Below are 24903 nucleotides of genomic sequence, written 5' to 3'. Positions count from 1 at the left end.
ATTCTCGCGTGCACCTCTGTAAACGGCATGTGGACTGGGGGCTCCAGAGAGCCGGGCAGACCACACGTAACAGGAGCTGCACGGTGGGGGGGGATGTTTCCCAGACGACAGCAGACGGTGCTCTCAGGTGAAGCTAGGCTCTGCTGCCGACTTCCTGCTCGACATCAGCGAGACGGACCTGAGCACCCTGACCGCCAGCATTAAGGCGCCATCCGGCCACGACGAACCCTGTCTCCTCAAGAGGCTTCCCAACAACCACATCGGTGAGCCCGAGCTGCCTTCCTGGCCGGGGCTCGGTGGGGAGATGGGCGTTCCTCCAGTCCTGTCCTTGGGGACCCGGTAGCGCACGCGAGTACGATGTGATCAACCTTCTGGCTCACACATGATACGAGTCCGAGTGTGTTTCTGCCTCACAATGTTGACCATCTTCTTGGACGCTCTGGGCTGCTGGGCAGTCAGGAAGGAAGTCCTATTTCTGTTCCTGCAAGTGTGTCTCCCTCCCGCTTCCTCTCTTTCATCCTGTCGCCCAACCTTACCAACCCCAATCGGTGCTCCGGTGCAGGCATCTCCTTCATCCCCCGGGAGGTGGGCGAACACCTGGTCAGCATCAAGAAGAACGGCAACCACGTGGCCAACAGCCCCGTGTCCATCATGGTGGTCCAGTCCGAGATCGGTGACGCTCGCAGAGCCAAAGTCTATGGCCGTGGCCTGTCAGAGGGCCGTACTTTTGAGATGTCTGAATTCATTGTGGACACAAGGGATGCAGGTATGTGGAGATACTCCTGGGGAAAGGCTCGAGGGAATGGTCTTCTTTTGGCTCAGGCTGCTCTCTTTTCATCCTACCACTTCCCCTTTCTCTCTGAGCATCCTTCAAGCTGTAGGTCCTTGCACCTGCATCAATATTTAGGCCCCACAACCCCCAGTGAAGTAGGTATTATCTGCATTTCTAGCTGAAGAAACTGAAACTAACAGGAGTAAATAGCCCGTCTGCTCCTGGCATTTGAATCCAGAGCCAAAAACAAGTCACAGATCTCTCTGTCATGATGTGTACTGTCACCACCATCTGCCGCTTTCCAGGACCTCCTGGGCTCATCCCAAGCAAAGGAGGTTGGGGCAGCTGGCCAGGATCATGTCAGCTGAGCCGTGCTTTCGTGGAAATGTGGAATCTCTTCCTGTTTCTTCTTTAAAATGGTCTGAATTGGGTTTGGCCTCTTCAGACTATGCCACGTGGGCCGTATCTTTGTCTTCTGCCTTCTTGAGTCACGGCCATACTGGTGGCTTCCGGACAAAGTCCCAGTCCCAGGGGAGAGGGCTAGAGAACTTCTGGTCCTGGTGGGCTGGTGCTCCCTGTTGATTCTTCAGGTTGTTAAACCTTTGGATCTGCTCCCTTAGTGGCTCCCTGGTTGGACATTGGAGGTACCTGGGGGCTGTTTAAAAATTGACATTCTCAGATCTGCAGCTGGTGATTAATACATGCCATTCTCGGAAGCATGTGGCCAGAGTGTCTTCCCCAGCAGGTTCTGTAGGACAGGTGCTCCGTGGGATATTAATAGATATCCTTGAGAGAAGAGTTCTGTGGTCAGAGCCACGCTCAGCAGGGTTTTTCGTTACAGGATTTCTCAGAGCCTTTCACTTGCTCCTCTGCCTGGAGCTCTCCAGTAGGGGCTACCTGCCATTTCTGTCTTCCTGCCGTCTGGAAATAAAACAGTTTGAATTTCCGTTCTTTCTGCATGTGTCGGGTTCCCCCTCCCCAGTGAGTTGCGGTGCCGTCAGCCCTGGGCTTCTGTGTTGCAGGTTATGGTGGCATATCCTTGGCAGTGGAAGGTCCCAGCAAAGTGGACATCCAGACAGAGGACCTGGAAGATGGCACTTGCAAGGTCTCCTACTTCCCCACTGTGCCTGGCGTTTACATTGTCTCCACCAAGTTCGCTGATGAGCACGTACCTGGTGCGTCTGCCGTCTGCCCCCTCCCCACTCCCCATGTGATGGTTGGGTTTTGTGTCAGTGCCGTGCCTCAGCCTCTGGGCTGCTCACGAGGGCCTTCTCGGTTCTTGCAGGGAGCCCATTTACCGTGAAGATCAGCGGGGAGGGGAGAGTTAAGGAGAGCATCACTCGTACCAGTCGGGCCCCATCTGTGGCCACTGTCGGGAGCATCTGTGACCTGAACCTGAAAATCCCAGGTGAGCATGAGGAGCTTAGGGGTCAGGGCAGGGAGCACCATTGGAAACCATATCTGGGTATGGCCTAGGAGACATACTAAGTGCTCTGTGGGTGTAACGATTTGTAAGTAAGTAATGTATGTATTTATTTATATATATATATATTTTTAAAGATTTTATTTATTTATTTGAGACAGAGAGAATGAGAGAGACAGAGAGCACATGAGAGGGGGGAGGGTCAGAGGGAGAAGCAGGCTCCCTGCCGAGCAGGGAGCCCGATGCGGGACTCCATCCAGGGACTCCAGGATCATGACCTGAGCCGAAGGCAGTCGCTTAACCAACTGAGCCACCCAGGCGCCCCTTTATTTATATTTTTCATACTATTTTCACAGAGCCCCATCCAAGAAAAAAATACTGTTTACCTGACCTTTTTCTTCTTCCAGATGAAAATTGTTTCATGGTGTCACATGGGGGGAAGACAGATAAGCTTTCAGATTTGAATTTACTGTCTGTTGAATAGAGTCATGTCAGTGAGAGAATTGGCCCTGTCGATGCCAATATTTGGAAATATTTCAGAGGTGTCAGCCCAATGGCATCCTTCTAATATTCGATTCATCTCTTCCATCCCTATAATGAGAATGGAGACTGGGTGGGTGGGCCACATCCAGCCTTTTCGCCATGAATGGTGTAAATGGACACTTCGGTCTGTCTGAATGTGGCCCAGGTTCCTTCTGTAAAGAGCTGTCCTTGGGGCATCTGGGTGGCTCAGTCTGTTAAGCGTCTGCCTTTGGCTCAGGTCATGATCCCAGGGTCCTGGGATGGAGCCCCACGTAGGACTCTGTGCTCAGCGGGGAGCCTGCTTCTCCCTCTCCCTCTGCTGCTCCCCCCCTTCCCTGCTCATGCTCTCTCTCTCTCTCTGTGTCAGATATAGATCGATAGATAGCCAGATAGATAGATAGCCATCACCGTGAGTGCAGGTTTTGAGGGTCCTGTGCCTAGAAGCTGGCACACGCTGTGTTGCACAGATTCCATGGGGACAGAAAATCGAAATAGTCTTCAGATGATGCTCAGGTGTGATTTGCAGAGGGGGGCCCTTCTCCACCACCACTTTCCCCCTCTTTCCCAACGTGCCCCGTGTCTACTTACCTGGCCTCCTCCGCAGTCCTCAGTGGCTTCTTCCCGTGTGGATGCACTGCTGGTCACGTGAGAATGTGGGGAAGGCCTCATTACTGCAGTGTCCAGACAGAATCACTTATTAAAAAGAGATGATGCGGGGCGCCTGGGTGGCTCAGTTGTTCAGCGTCTGCCTTCGGCTCAGATCATGATCCCAGGTCCTGGGATCGAGCCCCGCATCGGGCTCTCTGCTCGGCCGGGAGCCTGCTTCTCCCTCTCCCACTCCCCCTGCTTGTGTTCCCTCTCTCGCTGTCTCTCTCTCTCTGTCAAATAAATAAATAAAATCTTAAAAAAAAAAAAAATGTTTAAAAAGAGATGATGCATTGTGATCATGAAAAGTTCAGGTGTTCCAGACTGGGGAAAGGAAGTGTCACCTCATCTCTCGTCAGCCAGGGAGGTTGTGGGTTCACAGATGAGGCACAGAGCTGGACCCTGATTGCCTCCATCCTCATGAACACATGGGCTCGCTTTCTGATCACACTTGTGCACTTCTCACATAATGTATTCTGGGCGTCTTTTGACATCAGAAATGATACTTTCACATCCTATTTTTTTAAGGATTTTACCCATTTATTTATTTGAGAGAGAGAGAGCAAGCAGGGGGAGGAGCAGAGGGAGAGGGACAAGCAGACTCCGCACCGAGCGCAGAGCCCGATGCAGGGCTCAATCTCTCTCGACCCTGAAATCGTGACTTGAGCCGGAACCAAGAGTCGGATGCTTAACCAAGTGAGCCACCCAGGCGCCCCCTCCACATCATGTTTTTAATGACTACATCAGATTCCATTCCGTGTCCTGATGCACTGTCCTTCGCTGCATGGTCTCAGTCCTTGTATGCTCATTTCCATCCCTGGATTCCAGTGCCCGGTGCTCCGTCACCGTCTCACCGTGTGCTCAGGCCGTCTGTACGTCGGATGGACGCCCCGGGGTGGGATGGCGCGGCTGCTGTGGTTGCTGCCCCACCTCAGCAGACCGCCCTGGTGTTAAAGGATCAGTGCCCGTTTCTCCATTTCCCCACCAGCCCGGGGCACTGTGTTTCCTTCTCACTTTGACCAATCCGATGGAAAAACCCAGTTTTCAGTTTCATTTCTCGGGTCACTAGTGACATGGACTGTGTTTTCATCTGCTTTACTTTCCTCATTTTGCAAGTTGTCTGTTTCCTGAGGAACTAGCAGGTCAGTTACTCTTTCCCTAAAGTCTCTCTAGCTCCTGGCTCCTCTTTGCTCTGATGGGTCCTTCTTGGTGCCAGCTAACTCTGGGTGAGACTCGTTCCCCCCTCGTTACCTGAATGAGCCTCTGTCGTCAGAATGGAGGACGGCTCATCAGCTTCCAGATGTCCTCTGGACCCAGGCCGTGTGGGGCCACCCTCTCCTCAACCGCCCTTCCTTTCTCTGTCCTCAGGGCTCAAAGTCATGGCTGCTCCACCCAGGTCGTTGTAGGGCTGGCGAGTGCAGCTTCAGGTGGCTCTAGGTGATGGCAGTACGTGGTCACCCAGCATGTGGTGCACCGGTCTCCACCACGTCAGTGCGGGCACGGTCACTGGCATGGCATGAGCGCCTCGGGTGCGGCAGACGCCGTCTGCGTCCCGGTGTCGGTGACCGGAGGCGCCACTTTTCTGAAAGCATGGCCTCTGGTATTTGACTTGCTCAACGCTTGGCTCACTCATGGTTTCCCTTGGCAGTTGTGACCAACATGGGTTTCACCTTTTTCTCTAAATGCATTTTGTCTTGTTGCCTCAGAGAAATGCCGAGGCTTCTTGAAAGTACGGGGTGACGGTTCTTGAATTATCTGCCCTTACCTCCCAATGGAAAAGAGCCCCTCTGAGCATGATAGATGGGCACGTGTCACCTTTGGCTTAGAAAGCTCTAAGCTGTTGGAGGCTTTATTTCCCTGCAGTCACTATCAGCTCCAGGCTCTGGTTTGAAACTGCTGTGTGGAATTAGGGCCAGCCAGGAAGACTGTAAAAGTACTTGGTGGGGTAGGGTCACTGTCCCTAGAACGTTCTCTGCACTGGGTGGCTGGAGGGGCCCTGCCGTCTCCGTGGTGGCTGCAGCCACCCAGGGTTCAAGGGAGACAGGAGGGTAGGCATCCCGCCTGAATGGGAGAAAGCCTGAGCACCCCACACCGCCCCAGGCTGCACCCGCCTTGCCCTCCGCTGCTTGCCCTGCATGGCCTGCTCTGCCTTGGTCCCTCACCCTAACTCTGCTCTCTCCCCCTCCCTCCCCCCAAACTCCTGCCCCCTTTCAGAAATCAACAGCAGCGACATGTCGGCCCACGTGACCAGCCCCTCTGGCCGCATCACCGAGGCAGAGATTGTGTCCGTGGGGAAGAACTCGCACTGTGTCCGGTTTGTGCCCCAGGAGATGGGCGTTCACACAGTCAGTGTCAAGTACCGCGGCCAGCACGTGACCGGCAGCCCCTTCCAGTTCACCGTGGGGCCGCTGGGCGAGGGGGGCGCCCACAAGGTCCGCGCAGGAGGCCCCGGCCTGGAGAGAGGAGAAGCAGGGGTCCCAGGTGAGCGTGCGGGGGCGGGGGGGGCTTGGTACTTGAGAAGAACAAGAGGAGCCTGGCGGTGTGAGCACTCCTCGTTCTCCACCCTGTTCCAGAGACTGACTCTCGGCATGTGTGATTCTGATGGTGGTAATAAGGGGCATTCTTTAAAACAAGGCTTCTGTGGCTATACATGTTTGGGAATTGCTCACTTATCCAAAGCTAAACAGGTTTCTTACTGAGGGACCCCTCAGAACCTTTAATGACTGTGTGAGCATCTAAGAGGGATGCAGGCTAATGAAGCTCTTTGCAGAGCATCCTGCAGCGCTGACATTCGGTGGAACACACTAGAATTCTACAAAACCAATGGTAGTGGTGGTTGCTGGTGGGAAGATCTGTAGGGACAAAACTGAGCATTCTCATCTTTTTCTGCCTCGGTTGGGTGTGTTTGGAGATGCCTGATTTCCCATGAACTTCATGTTCTCATGGGTGATGCTTCAAAAACATCAGTGATGCCCTTCCTTGGGGCTCTGCTTGGGCTTAAAGAAAGAGAAAAGGGAGCAGACATAACCCAGCATTGTGTGTGTGAGCAAGAAGAGAGTGTGTCCCAAGCTCGGTCACGAACCAGGTGTTTCTTTGCTTCAGCCGAGTTCAGCATCTGGACCCGGGAAGCAGGTGCTGGTGGCTTGTCCATTGCCGTCGAGGGCCCCAGTAAGGCCGAGATTACATTCGATGACCATAAAAACGGATCGTGCGGTGTGTCTTACATTGCCCAGGAGCCTGGTATGTAATCACGGGCCAACTGAGGACGTGTTCCTTGTTGGGGGAATGCTTAGGTTGTAAGGAATAGAAGCCTGGCGAGCTAGCTCGAGTGAAAAAGTTTATCTCTGTGGGTGCGTGGGAGCGCCTCCTAGAAAACCCATGGCAGGAAATCCAGTCAGACCTCAAGGAGGCAGGGAGTCTGGTTCTCTGGTCCTCTCTTGGCCTCTCTGCTTCATGCTTTCATGCAGCCCTGTTATTCTGCCTACTGACCAGCCTCTCTGCCCATCCTTGGCCACTGGCTTTGTGGCTGCTCTGGAGGAGTGGCCTCAGCATCTGAGCTCCCTCGAGCAGCAGTTCTTGACCTTTTGTGAGCCGTGGACTCTTTTGGGCATCTGGCAAAAAGCCTATAGGGACTGTTCTCAGGATAATGTTTTGAAACATATAAAATGCACTGGATTATAAAAGAAATCAGTTATGTTAAAATGGAGTTATCAAAATCTTCAAGGGAATGTGTAACACAGTAACATATACACATTTTTCCGGAATACATTAAATCATAGGATTTGGTGATGGTCTGTTAACAACCTAAATTTCAGAGTAGAGGTGAATGTAAATGATATGTCAAGGTATATATAAAACTGTAAAGTGACATGAAAATATCTGTGACCTTAGACCTGTACCCCTGAAACAAATAATACATTATATGAAATATCTGTGATCTTTGTTGGTGACAAAGTCACAAGTACTTCTAAAGTGTACTTCTAGTGTTTCTTGTTGACATTTCTAAAGTCAGTCTAAAGAAAGTGCCAAATTGGGCGCCTGGGTGGCTCAGTTGGTTAAGCGACTGCCTTCGGCTCAGGTCATGATCCTGGAGTCCCGGGATCGAGTCCTGCATCGGGCTCCCTGCTCAGCGGGGAGCCTGCTTCTCCCTCTGACCCTCCCCCGTCTCATGTGCTCTCTCATTCTCTCTCTCTCAAATAAATAAATAAAATCTTTAAAAAAAAAAAAAAGAAAGTGCCAAATTTCAGCCTAAAGTTAGTGAAAGTAAAGGTGTAATTTTTTATCCCATTCAAGTTTCCTGGGTCTCCTTATACACAGGCCCTTAGGGAGGCCCTGTGGACCCAGGTTAAGAATCTTGGCCCTTGGGGCACCTGGGTGGCTCAGTCAGTTAAGTGTCTGCCTTCGGCTCAGGTCATGATCCTAGGGTCCTGGGATCAGGCTCCCTGCTTGGCGAAGTCTCCTCCTCCTTCTGCCCCTCCCCCGACTCATGCATGCTCTCTCTCTCTCTCTCTCTCAAATAAATAAAATCTTTAAAAAACAAAAAAAGGATCTCAGCCCTTGCCCAACTAAGGGAATCATATTGGCTCAACCTCAGCTAGGTCACCTGCCCTCAACCAACCAACCAACCAACCAGCCACGGCCATCGGGGAGGCAGGGGCTCTTGGAAGGCATTTCAGTCCCAGGAAGGAAGCCAGAGGCCGCTCTGGAACCTCCTTCCCAGAATCTCTGAAATGATGGGACTTTCCTGTCCCCACAGGTAACTATGAGGTATCTATCAAGTTCAACGACGAGCACATCCCTGAAAGTCCTTACCTGGTGCCGGTCATCGCGCCCTCTGACGACGCCCGCCGCCTCACTGTTATGAGCCTTCAGGTGAGACGCAAGGAAGCATCCATCTCATTGGCCACAGGCCGACTAGTGAAATCCTGGACTCTTGAGGCCGCTTCAATCGTCCCTTCAGTGCCAAGGGCCCCATCCCAGTGTGACCGCAGATGCTGCCAACTGTAGAGGACCTTTCCCATGGCAGAGTCACCCCCCCACACACGTTTAGGACAGGAGACACTTGGGGCAAACAGAAACAGAGCCACAGTCAACAGAACACCTCAATGTTTGGGAACAAGTTAGTTTTTTAAATGTTTATTCCAGAGAAACAAAGGAGGCCTGTTAATAATTGGTTAAGGGATAAGGAGGGCTTTCAAACAGCCTGCTAGTTCAGGCTTCCTTTCCCTCCAGAAAGTCAATTGCGATTGATTTTATTACAATGATTTATTTATAAGTGTGCAAGGCACTACGTAAGGACTTTATCAGTATTACCTCACTAAATCCTTGCAAGAGCCTGGTAAGTAGGTTTGTCCTGACCCCGTTTTAAAGATGGAAAAACTGAGATATAGAGAGGTTACGGCTACCAGAAACCAGCTAGTATGGGGCGGAGTGATGGTCTCTGGGGCTCTAGAACCCGTGGTCTTAACCGTGGCTTCCTGAATCCCTGCCCCTGCACTGTGCCAAGTGGCTACACAGTCCAATCTGTTGAGATGCCAGGAAATGCAACTTTTCTCCTGTCCTCAACAGGCTATCGAATTCAAGGTTGCATTAGAGCCTGCAGCCAAACTAAGACCACTAGGGATGCCTTTGTGTCTTTGCTTGGGACAATGAAAAGTAAATTCAGTGTCTGAAATCAGGAGTAGCGATTCAGTTGCAAAATCACACCAGAATCCCCAAATCTGATTTCTGATAAATGGGATTTCTCAGTAGCCTTCAGCTGCACCCCGCCCCGGCCCCCATTCTTGAAAATAATGAATGAAACCCAATCCTGTATCTCACGTTGGTGCTCTCATTGGCTCTAATTCCATGCACTTGGTTTACACTTGAGATTCTAACCTTTCCCTGAGGAGAATTGGTACTGCTGGTTGTTCCAAACATCAGGGAACCCAGACAGAACCCAAAGCAGAACCGCCATCAGCAGATTGAAGAGGCCTCACCTGGAGAGTCCCAAGGGTGCTAACTGGTCACTGTGGTGTAGATGTTTTTCTTGTGTTTCATTTAAAGGCTTCTTAACAGAAGTTCTTTTTGTGGCCGACTTAACTAAAACCTATGGAGGGAGATAAACCCGGCATTTGTTGAGGGCAAAGAGCTGCCTTCATGCATCTCGAAGATTTCTTTCAGATCTTCTGAGGCGTTTATCTCCCTCTTGAGGATTTAGCGGCAAGCGGATTCAGGTAATGTAAATGGTTCTGTCCCCCAGAAACCTGGTTTGGAGAAATCCTCTCCGGGAGACTTTTCTGTAGAGTCCTCTCGTCACCGTTGGGTCGTAAATACTTGAATAAGTGTGCAGCAGGCTGTGTTTCTTTGTCCCGTTTTTCCCCGGGTCACTTGGTGCCGAGTGATATGTAAATTACTTATCGGAGATTTGCTGGAGGCCTGCACGCCAACATCTGGTGCTGGTTAGGAATAGAGAGGCATGTATTGTTTTGTCTTGCTTTTAAGACTTTTTAGAAAATTGAAGTCGGCTGGCATTTTGTGGAGGAGGGGATGTTGGGAGGGGGTGCGAGCTGGCAATCAGAGATTCCTGAATTTTGTGTGCAGTCCTCTCGCCCCAGTCTGTAACCTCTAGTGCAGCACAGTGGAATAGAATGTTCTACAACAATGGAAATGTCTCATATCTCCTCTGTGCAGTATGGTAGCCACTGGCCACCTGTGGCAATTGAGCCCTTGAAATGTTGCTAGTGTAACCGAGGAACCAAATCTTTAATTTTATTTAATTTAATTGGTTTAAATTTTAAAAAATATAGTCCCCTGTGTGACTACCAATTAGGCAGTGCAGCTTTAGTACCTTGCTACTGAGATGTGGGCCTGGGACTAGCAGCCTCAGCATTGCCTGGGAATTTACTAGAATTCCAGGCTCCCCATACCACCACCCCCCGCCCTCTGACCCACTGGATCGGAATCTGCATTTTAACAAGACCCCCCACGTCCTTCGATTGCACATTGAGGTATCATCTGAGGAGTGGCTGTCCGATCAAGTTTACCGCAAAACTGCTAACTTGTAAAATTTTGTGGTTCAGGACTGGCCAATTTTAAAATATCTTAAGCATCTAAACCTCTAATCCCCTCCTCCTGGGAGAGGCTGTAGTTTGCAGGACAGAGTGTGGAGGGTGAAACTGATCCAGTGAATAGTGAAAGGTAGCCTTCTTTTTGTTGTGTTTCTTTTTGTTGGGGGTGGGTGGGGGCTGGGAGTGCGGTGCAGACAACTTCTAAATGCATATTAATATTTAACGATAAGCTGACCTTTGTGAGCTTCTCTGTGTATGGACCAGGACCTGCGCTGAGTACTTGGAATGCATCACTTCATTTCATCCTTATTCAATAGCTCTCTGGTGTAGATTCGGTAATTGTGCCCATTTTATAGATGAGGAGACTGAGACTCAAAGGTTGAACAACTTACTTACACATAGGAAATGGTAGTCACCCCAGGTCCTGCTGATTCTTAACCGTGTATAGTCATTTACGAGTTTATTAAAAGTCATCTCCATTCCTACCCTTGAGATAAAAAATAGCAATGATACAAAACGTTATTCATGTTGGTGAGTACATGGTTTTTTCAGTCGCCAGGCTCCTCTCAAAAGAGAGCCCTTTTTTTTTTTGACCTGGAAGACACTGGGTTTTCTGGCTGTCCAGGTCTTGTTTGAGATATGGAAATTATAGTTCTGTTGGGCAGGATAGTCTTAAGTCTCCAAATCCAGTAACCATCTCTTCCAGCCCGAACCAAGGTGCTAGATGCCGCCGCCGTGTGTCTCTGCTGTCTTATATTTAAAGCTAGAAGTGTGGAAGAAGGCACCTGCTCTTCTATTGTCAGATGTTACATGGATAAACATTCTGGGCCTTTTTGCATGAGAACCGTCCCCTGGAGTCCCGGGTCGGGTCAGTGTGTGCCACTGAGCAGGAACACCAAGGGCCGTAACCTGTTTAATGTATTAAATTCCCAGGAATCGGGATTAAAAGTTAACCAGCCAGCCTCCTTTGCTATAAGGTTGAATGGGGCAAAAGGCAAGATTGATGCAAAGGTGCACAGCCCCTCCGGAGCCGTGGAGGAGTGCCACGTGTCTGAGCTGGAGCCAGGTAAGCTGGAGGCGGGTGGGCAGGCCCCGGCATCTGCGCCTCCCCGAGGAACATGTCTGCAAGCGTGCACCCCCTTGGAGGGCTCATCGGCCGCACCGAGGCCAGCCAGCCTTCAGATTCCCTTCTCCTGCTGTTGCCAGGCACTGAGTACACATGAGGGCATAAACATTTACCAGGGATAGGAAGACACTTCGGGATATAGCCTTCCCTTTTTTCTTTTCTTTTCAACAAATACTGCTTTATTTTCTGTTGTTTTTCAGATTCCCTTCACGTTCTATTCATTGTAATTTTTTTCTCCTAGTTTAACAAAATCTTACAGATTTTTATTACGTTGTTGACCTTATGACACAAATAAGTACTCTTCGACCTCACTTTGAGGGAAAAGTTAATTGATGTTCATCTGTAAATTTCAAAGAATCTGGGGCTCCAGCATGCTCACTAGCATAAGATTTTCCTGCCCGCTCCCTTGACGTACGGAATTCTCTGACCTCTATCAACTTTAATGAGCCATTTTGCCAGTGAACATTTATCAAGTGTGAGAGACTTGGCAGGACGGTAAGGCTAAGGAAGACATGATGCCTGCCCTCAAAGAGGAGCTCAGAGTGGAGTGGGGACCTGGCCGGAAGCCTGTAGTACCCTGGGGAGGACCCCAGAGGGTCACCAATACCCCAGGGGAACCGAGAACCAAATGATAAAGGAGGAGGAGAGAAAAATACTTCTGCCTTGGTGAGGCCCGAGGGCTTCTCAGAGGAAGCGACATTGAATGTGGGCCCCGATGCATGAGGAAGGGCCCTGTGATCACTGCCCTTAATCGGGCATTTGCTGTGTGTCCTGCGCATGTACAGCGAAGGTAGACATCTGGAGAGGTAGGAGAACAGGCAGTCTGCATCCTAGGTGGGAGGGCTTCAAGGAGGAAGAGATGATGGATGGATATTCTTGGTGTCTGTTCAGTGAACAGATTGCCACATGCTGTGACCCAAACACACTGTGGAAAACCTGGCCATTGCCCGGGGAGGGGGGCGGGGCAGTTGGTAGCTTAGAGCTTAATTCAGAAGCATTAATGCCAGTTGGAACCATTTCTTTTCCCTTCAAGGGGCCAAGTGAGAAGTGAGTTTTTCATAAAGTGTTTCCCCAGGGGTGCCTGGGTGGCTCAGTCGATTAAGCGTCTGCCTTTGGCTCAGGTCATGATCCCAGGTTCCTGGGATCGAGTCCTGCATGGGGCTCCCTGCTCAGCGGGGAGTCTGCTTCTCCCTCTCCTTCTGCCCCTCCCCCTGGCTCATTCTCTCTCTCTCTCTCTCTCTCAAATAAATAAAAAAATATATAAAAAAAAAAGAAGAAAAGAAAAAGAAAGTGTTCTCCCAAGGCAGACACCACAGAGGATGAAACCTAGAATTTGAGATTTGGATGCATTTCCCAAAGGGTTGACGAGGGACACATAAATAGGCCCATCTGGTTTTGAAATCCAACATATTGGGTGCCAGGACTTCTAGAGCTGTGGTCTTATTAATGATTTAAAATTCACCATCTCAGGCTGGCCTCCCGTCCTTTGCCCTCACCTTGCTCAGTGGTGTCCACGTACTTGGCTTTACCCTGTACTTTGCTCACTCTCCTAGACAAGTACGCCGTGCGCTTCATCCCCCATGAGAATGGCATCCACACGATCGACGTCAAGTTCAACAGGAGCCACGTGGTTGGAAGCCCCTTCAAAGTGCGCGTCGGGGAGCCCGGACAAGCAGGGAACCCCGCCCTGGTGTCTGCCTATGGTGCCGGGCTTGAGGGGGGCACCACAGGTAACCCACGACCTCGGCCTCTCATCTTTAACTGAGCCCACTCCAGGGCTCAGCCAGCAGGAGCTCTTCAAGCTTCGGGAAGCCTTCCCTGCACTCTCCCAGGGAAGCTGCAGTGATGGACACTTTGGAGCTCTTGATCCCCAGAGTTGTTTTGGAGCATGTGGTTTGACCCAAGATAAGTCTGGAGCAAGGGCTTGATGACTGTATTATCACACCTCATCACTATTTCCTCTGCTTCCCCTGTCTTCCTTGGCCAAGTGCCTTGACTTCAGGGCCAGGACACTGATTATGAGGGAATACAGCGCCCTGTTTTTGCTTTTGAGGGTTTCTTTGCCTTCAGAGGATTCAGTGTGTGTCACGGGCCTCCTGGGAGGTCTCCTGCCCTCTGTTCCTTCAGCAGTCCTGGGCTCAGAGAAACAACCTTGAATCTGCAGTAGGACCTGTCATGGTCTATCTCTCCCTTTTAGTTTCTGGTCCTTGGGGAGGAGGAGAAAAGACGGTGGCAAAGAATTCTAGAGCTTTTTGGACTCGTTACAATCTTTTTAGTCTTTGCCATGGATGGGGTACATTTGACTGTGAAAGAGGCAGCAGGGGTGGATATAAATGCAACTGGCTCCGTCTCCTTGCTTCTCCCACCTTCCATCTAGACCCAGGAGGGAACACCACCGGTGGTTCAGGGAAGGACCTTCCGACTGCCTGTATCTGTCGTCCTCATGCATGGTCGCTTAGCTAGTTGGTTTGTTAAAAAGGTAGACATAGAGTTTGGCTCTTAATATACAGAAATAGTCTTGGTGCTTGTGCTGTTGTACGTTTTCCACTTGGCATCTTAAAGAACTTCCTGTGTCAAAACACAGATCTATGCCCTTTGTAATGGCTTCGGTTAGTGTTCATCCCGTGAGCCTCGAGGTGGGGTGGGTGACTGGTACGGAGAGTGCCGGCACGGGGAGCTTGTCCACTCAGACTTCTCTGCAGGGCACGTCCGTAGACATGGGCGCACTGGGACACGGTTTGCAAGGGCCTTTGGAATGCAGTCCAGTCCCGGCTCGAGTCCCTTGTGAGTCTCCCCCGATGCGGTGAGTTGGACAGAGCAGACCCGCCTCGCGTGGGCAAGGAGAGGGGTGGCTGTGGTTACTTGGCATCCAGCCCTAGGGAGCCAGTGTCCTGAGTGGCCCGAGGGGCCCTGCCTAGGTCCAGGCGTCACTGACAGGCTGGCATGCCGCCCCGAGCTCTGGTCATAGCAGTGGCCTCAGAACCACCCACGGGGGTGGCGTAAGTGCTTCTGGACTCCCGAGACTCATCCGGTCCGGCTCCACACAGAACTGTGGGCCAGCAGCTTGCCCTTTATAAGAGGCATGGTAACACCTCACCCTACGCCATTCCATTTCACAGATGAAGAAAGTGAGGCTCAGAAGGGTCAAGTCACTCCCTAAGCTTACTTAGCTGGGAGGGGCCAGAACCAGGCATCAGTCCAGGTCCATGACCTCAAAGCCTGTGTCCTTAACCCCAGAGTTTCGCTGCCTAAGTGGCTGGCTCACTCAGTGGTAGTGAACCTAGTGGCCCACTTTGTAGAGTATCCTAAACCAGGACCTCTGTTCTCCCAGCTGCCTGGAATAGTCCCCAGGCAGGAGTGCAGGCATTTGGACCCTGGTAAGCCACCTGCTTGACGGGGGGCGGGTTCTTCCCGGCATTTGGAGCCACGCACACCTTGGTCCAGGTCCCACAGCAGCCACTGAGGGCTCCCGCAGCTGCCGGCAGCCACCTTACCCTCCTGCTGGGTCACACCTGCTGCGTTCGGGGCCTCATGCTGCCTCGTGGCTGCTTGCATGCCTTCTCGGGAACTTGGGTTTCAGGCTGTGCTTTGCAAGAGCCGAATGCCACTGAGAGGAGCCAGTCTTATGGGGAAACTCCCAGCCAGGAGGGAGAGGTACAGAGCATGCCGGTTTCAAACCCTGTGTAAATATTGCTCTTGTCAAGGGGAAGACGTCTTGTTTTTCTAGCCCTCCTGCTTCCGAGCCTTTCCCCAAATATCCATCCCAGGATTACACAGCTGCAGTGTGCATGGAATGAAAAGGTATCTGTGCTTGGCTGCTGGAGGGCCTGGCATCCTGACCTGCAGAATAAAGCAAACTTCCCTGTGTTTTTATGGGTAGGCTTGCTGTATCTCTTGGCTTGAGCTTTAAATGGTCCATTTTGCAGGTTCGGGAGCAGGGGAATGTGGAGAATTCGGGGTGGGACTGTCTGCTTGCCGAGGAGCTGAGAGGTCGGGCGTTAGACCAGGGGGTTCTCGACGCTCTGGATTGGAAGACCAGTCTTCCTGATAAAATGCTCCAAGAACCCCAGTGTGCACGAGGTGGGACCGAAGAGCCTCCTTCCCTCCCCTGCCCCCTCGCCCACCTTCACGATGGAGTAGGGCTGCCGTAGACATGCATTAGCCACATGGGGGCTTGCAGCGGGGGACACTGCCATGCCCGGAGATGTTTGGGGGTATCATGTTGGTTCTAGCTGGAAGCAGTCGGCAGAGGGACTCCTGCACGTGGATTTTCTTTCTCCTCACTTCTCAGGCAAGTGCCTTAGCTCCACACTGGGCAGATCTTGTGTTTAAATCCCAGTCCTGCCATTCCCAAGCTGTGTGACTTAGCGCAAAGGATTTGACCTTACCAGGCCTCCACTTCCTGTAAAATGGGAAGAAGGAAGCCCACCCAATAGGTTGTTCCAGGTAGCTCTTGCCTGTCCTTCCTTACTTCCCTTTTCCCACCTCATCTCCCCTGTCTCTTCAGGCCCTCCCGGCCAGGATTCACGGATCTTGATCTTTCTCGAGAAGGGAACAACTTGTTAAAATGCGTTGGGCTTCTTTCCCCTGCAGCCGGGTCTTTTCATCTTCGCTTTAAAAATATCTTTCCTTATCGTCGCCTTGCAGCTACTTCCTGGAAATGCCGTCCCTTGTTGTGCGCCACCCCTCCCTTGCCTGCACAGCCTAGCTCTTGCCTGCATGGTGTAGAAACAAGGTTGAGATAATCGGGTTGTGGGGGGCGGGGGCAGGCTGGGACAGGAGCCTCAGGAGCTTCCAGAAGCAGCTGGGTTGTGTTTGCGGGTTGCAAGATAGCAGCGCCTTTGTTTTACTGATAGCCAGAACAATAATTCTTTCTCTGGCCTGGGAGCTATAATTAAACCCAAATAGTTCCCAGCTGGGGCTGCATCCAGGGCTCTGGAAAAAAAGCACTGCCCTGCGCAAGGCTGTTGTGCCAGGGATGGCCCATAGAGGGCACTGTAGCGGGCAGCCCTCACCGACCACCTCCTCCCCGTCTGGGCGGGAAACGGGCCTGAAGGAGTGGAGGCTTCTGCAGGACATTGGGCTCAGGCACGAATGTGCCATGGTCATTGGTCGGCCCAGCTTTTCTCTCGTCACAAGGCAGGACGTCCGTGCAGGAGTCCCCTGTGGGCCGGGCAAGAGGCTCCGGGGCCACATGGAATTGTTCATACCCCGGTTCTACCAGTTTCCTAGTTCATAGCGCTGCCTGGCAAGTGCCCGAACCTCCCTGAGCCTCTGTCATTTGTTAAACAGGAAGCACTGGGCACGTAACAGGATGCTTACTGTGGGACCTGGAGCCCGCGTGGTGCGAGTATGGCTCAGTTAGCAGGAGCCACTGTTTTGGCTCTATTCTTGTTGCTGGTGTTCATGGCAAAGTGGGGGGCTGGCAGATTGTAGCAGCTGCCCCGGTCTTTAGCGTGGTGACTGGGGCAAGGAGCCTGTGGGGGAAGAAGATGATGCTGGGCCTGCTCGGCTTCTCCAAGTCCACTCAGGGGAAAAAGGAAAGGTCAGAGGGGCCCACGCACCCCGCCCCCCGCCCCCCTGGAGGCAAGGCTGAGCCCCCAGCAGCTGAAACAGCATTTCAGGCTGACAATGAAGACTCCGGCTTCTTGCCCTCAGCCACTGTGCCTGCCCAGGGGCGAGAACAGGGTGTCCTGGCGGTTGGTGCTGGTGGGCGAAATGTCAGCCACACTCTTGCCTCTGCCTTGGAAAGGGAGGCCCTCTGTGCCAGGAGCTCAGAGCTGGTATGGGTGGGTTCGCCCGCCACCGAGGCCGCCTCTCTGTGGGGGTACCTGTGTGTCCCCCCCCTCACTGCTTCAGTGCCCCTGGGAAAGCTCCCCAGACCACACCCCCCCATCCCTTCAAACCAATACGACATCCCCTCTTCCTTTCTCCCAGGTATCCAGTCTGAATTTTTCATCAACACCACCCGAGCAGGGCCAGGGACATTATCTGTCACCATTGAAGGCCCGTCCAAAGTTAAAATGGATTGCCAGGAGACCCCAGAAGGGTACAAAGTCATGTACACCCCCATGGCTCCTGGAAGCTACCTGATTGGCGTCAAATATGGCGGGCCCAACCACATTGTGGGCAGTCCATTCAAGGCCAAGGTGACAGGTAACAACCAAATAGCTTTGAAGTTACTCTTTTTTTCTATGGAGCGTGTCTTATCAGATTATCAGCAGTAAACTGTGGGTAATTTTAGATATTCTGAATCTACTTTGAATCTTGAATGTAAAGAAATGGTAGGACATGCCAGGGGAGTAAACATCTTTAGAAGCCTGTGGGTGTGTGCTAGCGTCATCCCCCTACAAAATAACGAGTGTAGAAATTGAAAAAATCATGTTTTCTTTTTTTAACAGAAAAGAAAAATATTTACATATTTGATATCTTAATGTATTTGTTTAGATAGGGACCTGAAAAATACCCTTATTTCTAACCTTCACGTTTAAAATAATCAAAAGGTTTTATTACATTTACAAAAATGGGCCTCCTTCAGGACACTAGAAAAAATACCAGTCAAAACCACCTCACAGGTGGTGCCTGGGTGGCTCAGTCATTAAGCGTCTGCCTTCGGCTCAGGTCATGATCCCAGGGTCCTGGGATCGAGCCCCGCATCGGGCTCCCTGCTCGGCGGGAAGCCTGCTTCTCCCTCTCCCACTCCCCCTGCTTGTGTTCCCTCTCTCGCTGTGTGTCTCTGTCAAATAAACAAAATCTTTAAAAAAAAAAAAACAAAAAACCACCTCACAGCCCACGGCCCAAGGTAATCATCATAAATATTGTGGTAAATCCCTTCTGCAGGTCTCTGCTTGGTTCACTGTTGTATGGGTAGTATAGCTTCATTGCAGAAAGATTAAAAGATTCAGATAAAAAATCATCTTCTTACATGCAGAGAGAACCTTTTTTGTTATTTTGTTATATGTTCTCCCCAACATATAACATTGCCTTTACACTGTTTATACATGAGTATTTTATCTCAGTGGAAAAGAGGTAAATTCTGCAGGGTGGCACGAGGTTATGTGGGAGGGATTTCCAGGCTTTGTCGTTTGCCTCGCTGTGTGGGGTGGGACCCAGGGGTTTGGAAGACATTATGGGGGTGAGATGGGGAGATGGTAATGTTTAGCTCAGGTGTTGGGGATGCGGTAGCTTTGGGATCCAGCTGTCAGGGTGCAGGGACTTTCCCGGGGCTTCTACCCAGGGCACTTGCCTCTTCTAGCTGAGAGGACCTACTGCTCTGGCCATTAACTCCTCCCTCCGCCCCCTCCCATCTTCTAGGCCAGCGTCTGGTCAGCCCTGGCTCTGCTAACGAGACCTCGTCCATTCTGGTGGAGTCCGTGACCAGGTCATCCACAGAGACCTGCTATAGTGCCGTCCCCAAGGCATCCTCAGACGCCAGCAAGGTGACCTCCAAAGGGGCAGGGCTCTCAAAGGCCTTCGTGGGCCAAAAGAGCTCCTTCTTGGTGGACTGCAGCAAGGCTGGTAGGTAGCCTGGTCCTGCTCGAGGGTTAGGGTGGAGGCGGGCTGAGGACCCTCTGCTAACTTTAGTCTTCCCTGCAGTGCCCACCTGCCCGTGCACCCCAAATGTTTACAAGTAACCTTGCTCATTACCCCACTCTCCTGCACTTAATATTTTCAAATGATTTTCCTCTTTTGACTCTTGATTCTTTCAAATGCCCTCAAGGTAGACCGGAAAGGTGGCATTATCCCCATTACAGATGGGCAGACTGAATCAGTAACCCGGCCCCTTCTCTGCCAATAATTGCTTAATTGCAGTTTGAACTTGGGTATTTATTTGGGTGTCAGTGGTTAGTTGCCTAGGTTCTGGCATCTGGCACATCTGGGCTGGAAACCTGGCTCCACTACTTCTCTCTTCTTCCCTCCCTCCCTCCCTTCCCCAAACTGAGCCATGTGATCTTGGGAAAGTTACTAAATCTTTTTCTAAATGTCAGTTTCTTGCTGTCTAAAATGGGAATAATAAAGTCACCTTCCTTAAGTTCCTAATGAGAATAAATGAGATCAGAGTAGCCATCACTTACATAACCCTTATTACGAGCTGAGGGCTTCACATACAACTTCTGTAGACCAGGGGGTAGGTGCTGGCATCATCTCCTGTTTACGGATGGGCAAGCTGAGGCAGAGAGAGGCGAAGTTCCACATCCAAGGTCCCCCAGCTAGGAGGTGGCAGGCGGGGATTTGAACTCATGCCATCAGGCTCTGAGTCTTTGCTTGTAATTGCCTTGCCATCTCACCTCTCAGAGGTTCCAGCGTCATTGTAGAATCTCAACAGGCAATAGTTGGTATATTTCCTTTGGCTCCCATTTTCCCTCCCCTTCCTCTGCCTTCCATGATGCATCCTGACAGAGTAACCACCTTTCTTTGCCTCCCAGGTTCCAACATGCTGCTGATCGGTGTCCATGGGCCAACCACCCCCTGCGAAGAGGTCTCCATGAAGCACGTGGGCAATCAACAATACAACGTCACATATGTCGTCAAGGAGAAGGGAGATTACGTTCTGGCCGTGAAGTGGGGAGAGGAACACATCCCTGGCAGTCCCTTCCATGTCACGGTGCCTTAAAACGGTTCTCGTCAGATCCTGGGAGGAGTTCTGGTGGTTGCTTTTGTTGCTTGTTCGTAACTTGTTTTATACAAAGTTTTCCTCCAGCCTGTTTGTGGGTCTGAAACCCCATCCCGAAAACATTGCCGTTCTAAAGTGCCTTGAGAAATAAGTCCTAGACTTGACTCTTTAGGGACGCGCTGGGGACTTTTAAGAAATGCATACTCATGCATGAGCTGAGAAGATTTCCAGGCATACTCGGTTCAGATCCGACCTCTTGCTGGCACAGATCACCCCCTGCAGATAGACCAAGGTCACTCGCAAGACTGACATTTCTAAAGAATGAAATTGGCTAGCCCATCTGTGAAACGAGACTGGCAGGGAGGGACAGGGCAAAGAGGCGACCTACTTGAGGCTGGCATTTAGAAGAGGACCAGCAGCCTACCCCATAAAAGGCTCTTAGGCAGACGCCATTATTTCAACACTACTCCTCTCCACACCCCTGCCTGCTCCATGGCCTTTGTACGCGTCTCAAAGGGAAGCGGCTACATGGTGGCAGACTGGCCTCCATGCTTCCTAGTGCCTTTCCCCTCGTTCTGCTGAGTATTTCCCTGCAAAGTTGTAACATGTGCCCATCTTGGCAGCTACGTTTTGCTTTTGTCTTTAAAGGCCATTGAAGTCTCTGGGTCTGAGGAAATTCTGCTGGGGCAAGCAGCCCCCTCCTGCCAAAGATCCCTTTTTTTTTTTTTAAACCAACACGAGCCTTTGTTCTTAACACACACTCCGGCCATTTGTCAGTCTGATGAGGCTTGCCAGCACGTGCGAATGGCCGCAGGTGGGTCACCGTGTCACCGCCCTCATCTGCAGAGGCCTGTCACCGGGCAGAACACTCCACACCCACCTCCAGTCAGCCGTGGGATCACTTCTGGAAAATAACTATAGATCGGAAAGAATGGAACTCCTGCTGACCTTTGGCCTCAAAGGGCGCTGTGGAGGGCGTGGGAGGGACAGCAGCAGCTCCCTGGTGGTCTTCTGTCACTGGGCACAAGTGACAGCTGCAGAGCTGACGGGGGCTCTGTATACATTTGGCCCTGACCGCGTCATCCGAGGCTGTTTGGAAAGCAGTGTGCAGGGCCCAAATTCCAGAAACGGGGTGTGAGACATTTTGCACCCCTTTCTGCAGACCTGAGCTGCCTTCAGGATAAAGTGAAAGCCTTCGGGGCCGCACCCTGACTTCAGGGCCCGGGTGTGCGGTGTGGTCTGGGCCGGCAGACCTTTTTGATTTGCGGCTCCATCCTGAGGAAGTGTCACGGGTGCGTCCGTGGGTGGGACCGGGAGCGAGGGGAGGGGACCATCACCAAGAAGCAGCAGCAGGGGGCAGGTGGTGGCCACAGCCCACCTCTTAGACACCAGAGCAGCCCGAAGCCTAATGTGAAAGGGCCACAGGTTTTGTAAACTGGGACGTGGAAGCGAAACTGGAATCAAATGCCGACTGTAAATTGTATCTCATAACTTATTAAATGTTTGCTCCGTCAAGCTCCCCTGGTGTTCTTGGAGGGTGTTGTTTCAGAATAAATGGTTCGAGTCTCTGACCAGCCCTCCCTGCCGCTGGCCGAAAGGACACAGGTTGGCAGCTTGCTCTGATGGTGAGCCTGGCCTCTGTTTGCAGGGGGGGAGGCTTTTCCGTGAGCCCCGCTGGCAGGGTATCCTCAGGAGAGGCCAGGCGGCTAGACGGGCCGGGACACCGACACAGCCTCTAGGAGAGAAAGCCGCCTTCCTGATGACAGAGATACTGTCATTCTAGGGAGTTGACTCAAACAAGAAGCTAGGTCACCTGTCCTCCCAGCTGCCCTTGGACAACAGGGTTCGTGTGTGGTGTTTGTCTTCCTCTCCCTGCTCCTTCCTTCGGCTGGGAAGAGCTTGTGCCTGACGGGCGCTTAGGATACCTCCCCCCTCCCCTCCTCCTCACCCTCACAGCGCTCCCGTGACCCCACTTCGCAGTGTTGATACCGACTCAGGTGCTGAATGGACATGTCACTCGGGGCAGACCCTAGGCCCTGGCCATTTTGTCCCCAGAATGGAGGCTCTCCCTCCCTGGTTATACCCCTGTGGGAGCAGAAAGGGCACCAGGAGCCCCCACATGAGCCCCGGGAAGTCCTTGCTGGGCCCCTAGCCCTCCATTGGGGGTGAGGGGTGGAGGGAAAGTCAGGGAAGGAAGACGGGCTCCTGTTGTGTGTTTCTTCCTGTCACCTCCTTGTTGATCAGGATGGAGGCTTGTTTACCTCTGAGAGGTGGGAGGAAAGGAAGTTTTCCCTTGCCCCTCCTGGAGGGAGCCCCCTTGTCTGTGGGCCTGTGCCGGGGATGACTGTTCCTGGGCTCCCTGAGGGGTTTGTGGCTTGGGGGTTGCTGTCCAGGCTCTGCCTGGTGATGCTGACCTTGCCCAGAGAGGAGCCCAGGGGCACAGGTGCTGGTTTCAGTCCCGGGAAGTCTGGCTGGTTTCTGTTGGGGAGGCAGCACGTCTCTGTCCCCAGCTGGACCTGGGCATCAGGTAGAGTTGGAACGTGGGCTTGGCCGCTCGGTGGCGGTACGGCCTCGGGGAGGTGGCTTCCCCTCTGAGAGCAGGCCTCCCTCAGGGTGGTGGTGAGGAGCGCACGAAATCTCTCTCGGAGCTGTGAGTCTTGGTCACAGCTGTCTGTGACCGACCCCTGCCAGGGGGTGCCGTTCCTCATTCAAGGCCGCACCTGGGGCTGCCCTGGCGGGTCCCTGCCTGTGACATCACCCTCGACCCAGGTGGCCAATGGCTAGAGCCACGGGGCAGCTCTTCTCTGCATCTGGACTCGCTGCCAAGGGAACGGGCCGCTGTTTGTGCAAACACCTCCATGACTTGAAACTCGACCCTGAACAGGTACCAGGCAGGCCCTTTCTGACTTTCACCAGTTGACTTGGCCCCTTTCCTACCAGGGGCTGACTGAGCCATCACTCTTTCGGGGCCAGCAGAGGTTAAAGCAGACGGTGTTGGCAGCTGACGCTCAGAGATCCTCGACCCAGAGAGGCCCGGTTCCCTTGCAAGCGCCGATGCGTGTCCCTCCCTTGGCCGGCTTCCCTCTGCAGCCCGCGGAAGCCCTTGGCAGTGCTGCCCAGAAGGAAGCAGATTAACGTGTCTGTTTCACTGCATGGGCCCTTGGCCACACGTCTGAACTTCAGACTTCAAAGGGGCCTTGAAAGCCACATCTTGATGAGTTTGGTGTAAAATGAGTCAGGCACTAGGGATTTCATTTCCCCTAAAAATGGCACCACCTTAAAAAATAAGCAGAATAAACGTAAATGGCAAAGTGAGTGGTTGATCCTTGTCACCACCACCCCCAAGTTTGTATTTTCAAATGGGGAACAAGCTCATTAAGTGCTCTTTGGGCTTAAAGCTCCGTCTGATGGAAGCAGGGTCTAGGAAAGTAATGGAAACTTTTCAAATCCCCATTAAGTTGGGGGGGGAGGGGCTTTGTAATCAGCGTATTCCACTAATGAAAACTCTCGCCCGTCTTGTTTAGCTAATTTTTTTTTCTCCTCACAATGGCAAATCATAACTCGAAGAGGGAGTAAAAATGTCACATGGCTCAAGGCAAACGTGAATTCAAATTTTTCCCCTCTGGCTTTGTCCTAAGGATGCTGACCAGACACAAGGGTGGGAGGAAATGTGAAACAAAGGGATCCTTTCTGCTTTGTGATAAGGCTTTTGTCTGGGTCCCTGAGCCCACAGGGGACCAACTCATATGCAAGGAATTTAGGGTGGCCCACCCCACACCCCTTCTCTCTGACTCAAGAGCTCTCCAAAGCAGGCAGGCAGGAGGTGGGGAATTGGCGAGCCTGACTTACGGCTTGTGGCCAAGGGTGTTTTGGACTTGCTTATCTCCCCAGGACAAAGCTCAAAGATGAAAGAATATTCAAGCCTTGTATTGCCCACATTATTCCCTCTGCCATAACCACCGCCTTCCCAAGGCATCAGGATGCCTCTCCCAGTGCAAAGCTAATGCTGAACCCTGGAGGCGGGTGGGGGGGGCGGTGTCTCTGAGAAAGAGGAAATCTTGGCAGAGGCGCCACACCCCAGAAATGCCAGCCTCGGGCCCAGCTCCAAGCATTTGGCACCAGTAGCTGCAGAGTAGCCTGGTGTGTGAGAAAAGCCCAGAAAGCAGCTAACTCCAAGTTCAAGTCTAGATTCAGTCCCAGCTCTGCGGCTTACCGCCTCAGACACCCCCTGGCTCTTCATCTCCCCAAATGTCCCAAACTTCTTCATAGTGCTCATTTTACAGCTGGGAAGACTGAGGCACAACGGGCAAGTCTAGACAACCTTACCCTTTCTTGCCTTGCAGACTGGGAGTCCCAGTATGGAACATTCTTCCTCTACTCTTTGCCTAGCTAACTCATGTTCATAGTTCAGGGCTCAAAGGGCACCTCCTCCAGGAAGCCTTCTCTATGCCTCAGTGCCCTCATCCATAAAATGGGAAAGTGGGAAGCTTCCATTCTAAGCTTAACCTCTAGAAAGATCTCCCAATGCATCCATCCTCCACCTGGCTGGCCAAGTCCTTCCCCACCCAGATCTGCTAGAATAGGGGCTGCCTGCATGTTGGCGAGACTCAGTTCCCCAAGGCAAAGTGGAAGGGGTACCTCAATGAGGGGAAGGGAGCCTGTGGGGAATCTATTAAGCATGGTGGTTCAAAACATGGGCCAGTGGGTTCAAATCCTGCCCGGCCATGAACTCCAGCAGATCATTTACCCTCC

General features: G+C 52.1%; 1 protein-coding gene across 4 annotated transcripts in view; it reads left to right on the top strand.

Annotated features, from left to right (window-relative positions):
* Positions 1-21665, top strand: part of FLNB (filamin B) — a 142890-nt gene extending 121225 nt beyond the window's left edge. For all 4 annotated transcript variants that reach the window (XM_044921341.1, XM_044921340.1, XM_044921339.1 and 1 more), the window contains 12 exons: positions 105-263; positions 563-766; positions 1795-1947; positions 2058-2180; positions 5577-5843; positions 6465-6602; positions 8119-8234; positions 11345-11477; positions 13091-13267; positions 17475-17693; positions 18852-19055; positions 19964-21665. In XM_044921341.1, the coding sequence (XP_044777276.1) occupies positions 105-263; positions 563-766; positions 1795-1947; positions 2058-2180; positions 5577-5843; positions 6465-6602; positions 8119-8234; positions 11345-11477; positions 13091-13267; positions 17475-17693; positions 18852-19055; positions 19964-20151 (2081 nt within the window). In that variant the 3' untranslated portion in view covers positions 20152-21665. The remainder of the gene's footprint in view (positions 1-104; positions 264-562; positions 767-1794; positions 1948-2057; positions 2181-5576; positions 5844-6464; positions 6603-8118; positions 8235-11344; positions 11478-13090; positions 13268-17474; positions 17694-18851; positions 19056-19963) is intronic.
* The last annotated feature ends 3238 nt before the right edge of the window (positions 21666-24903 follow it).

This window comes from Neomonachus schauinslandi, chromosome 1, assembly GCF_002201575.2.
Source record: "Neomonachus schauinslandi chromosome 1, ASM220157v2, whole genome shotgun sequence".
Classification (NCBI taxonomy): Eukaryota; Metazoa; Chordata; class Mammalia; order Carnivora; family Phocidae; genus Neomonachus; species Neomonachus schauinslandi.
This window is presented reverse-complemented; position numbering and strand designations above follow the sequence as displayed.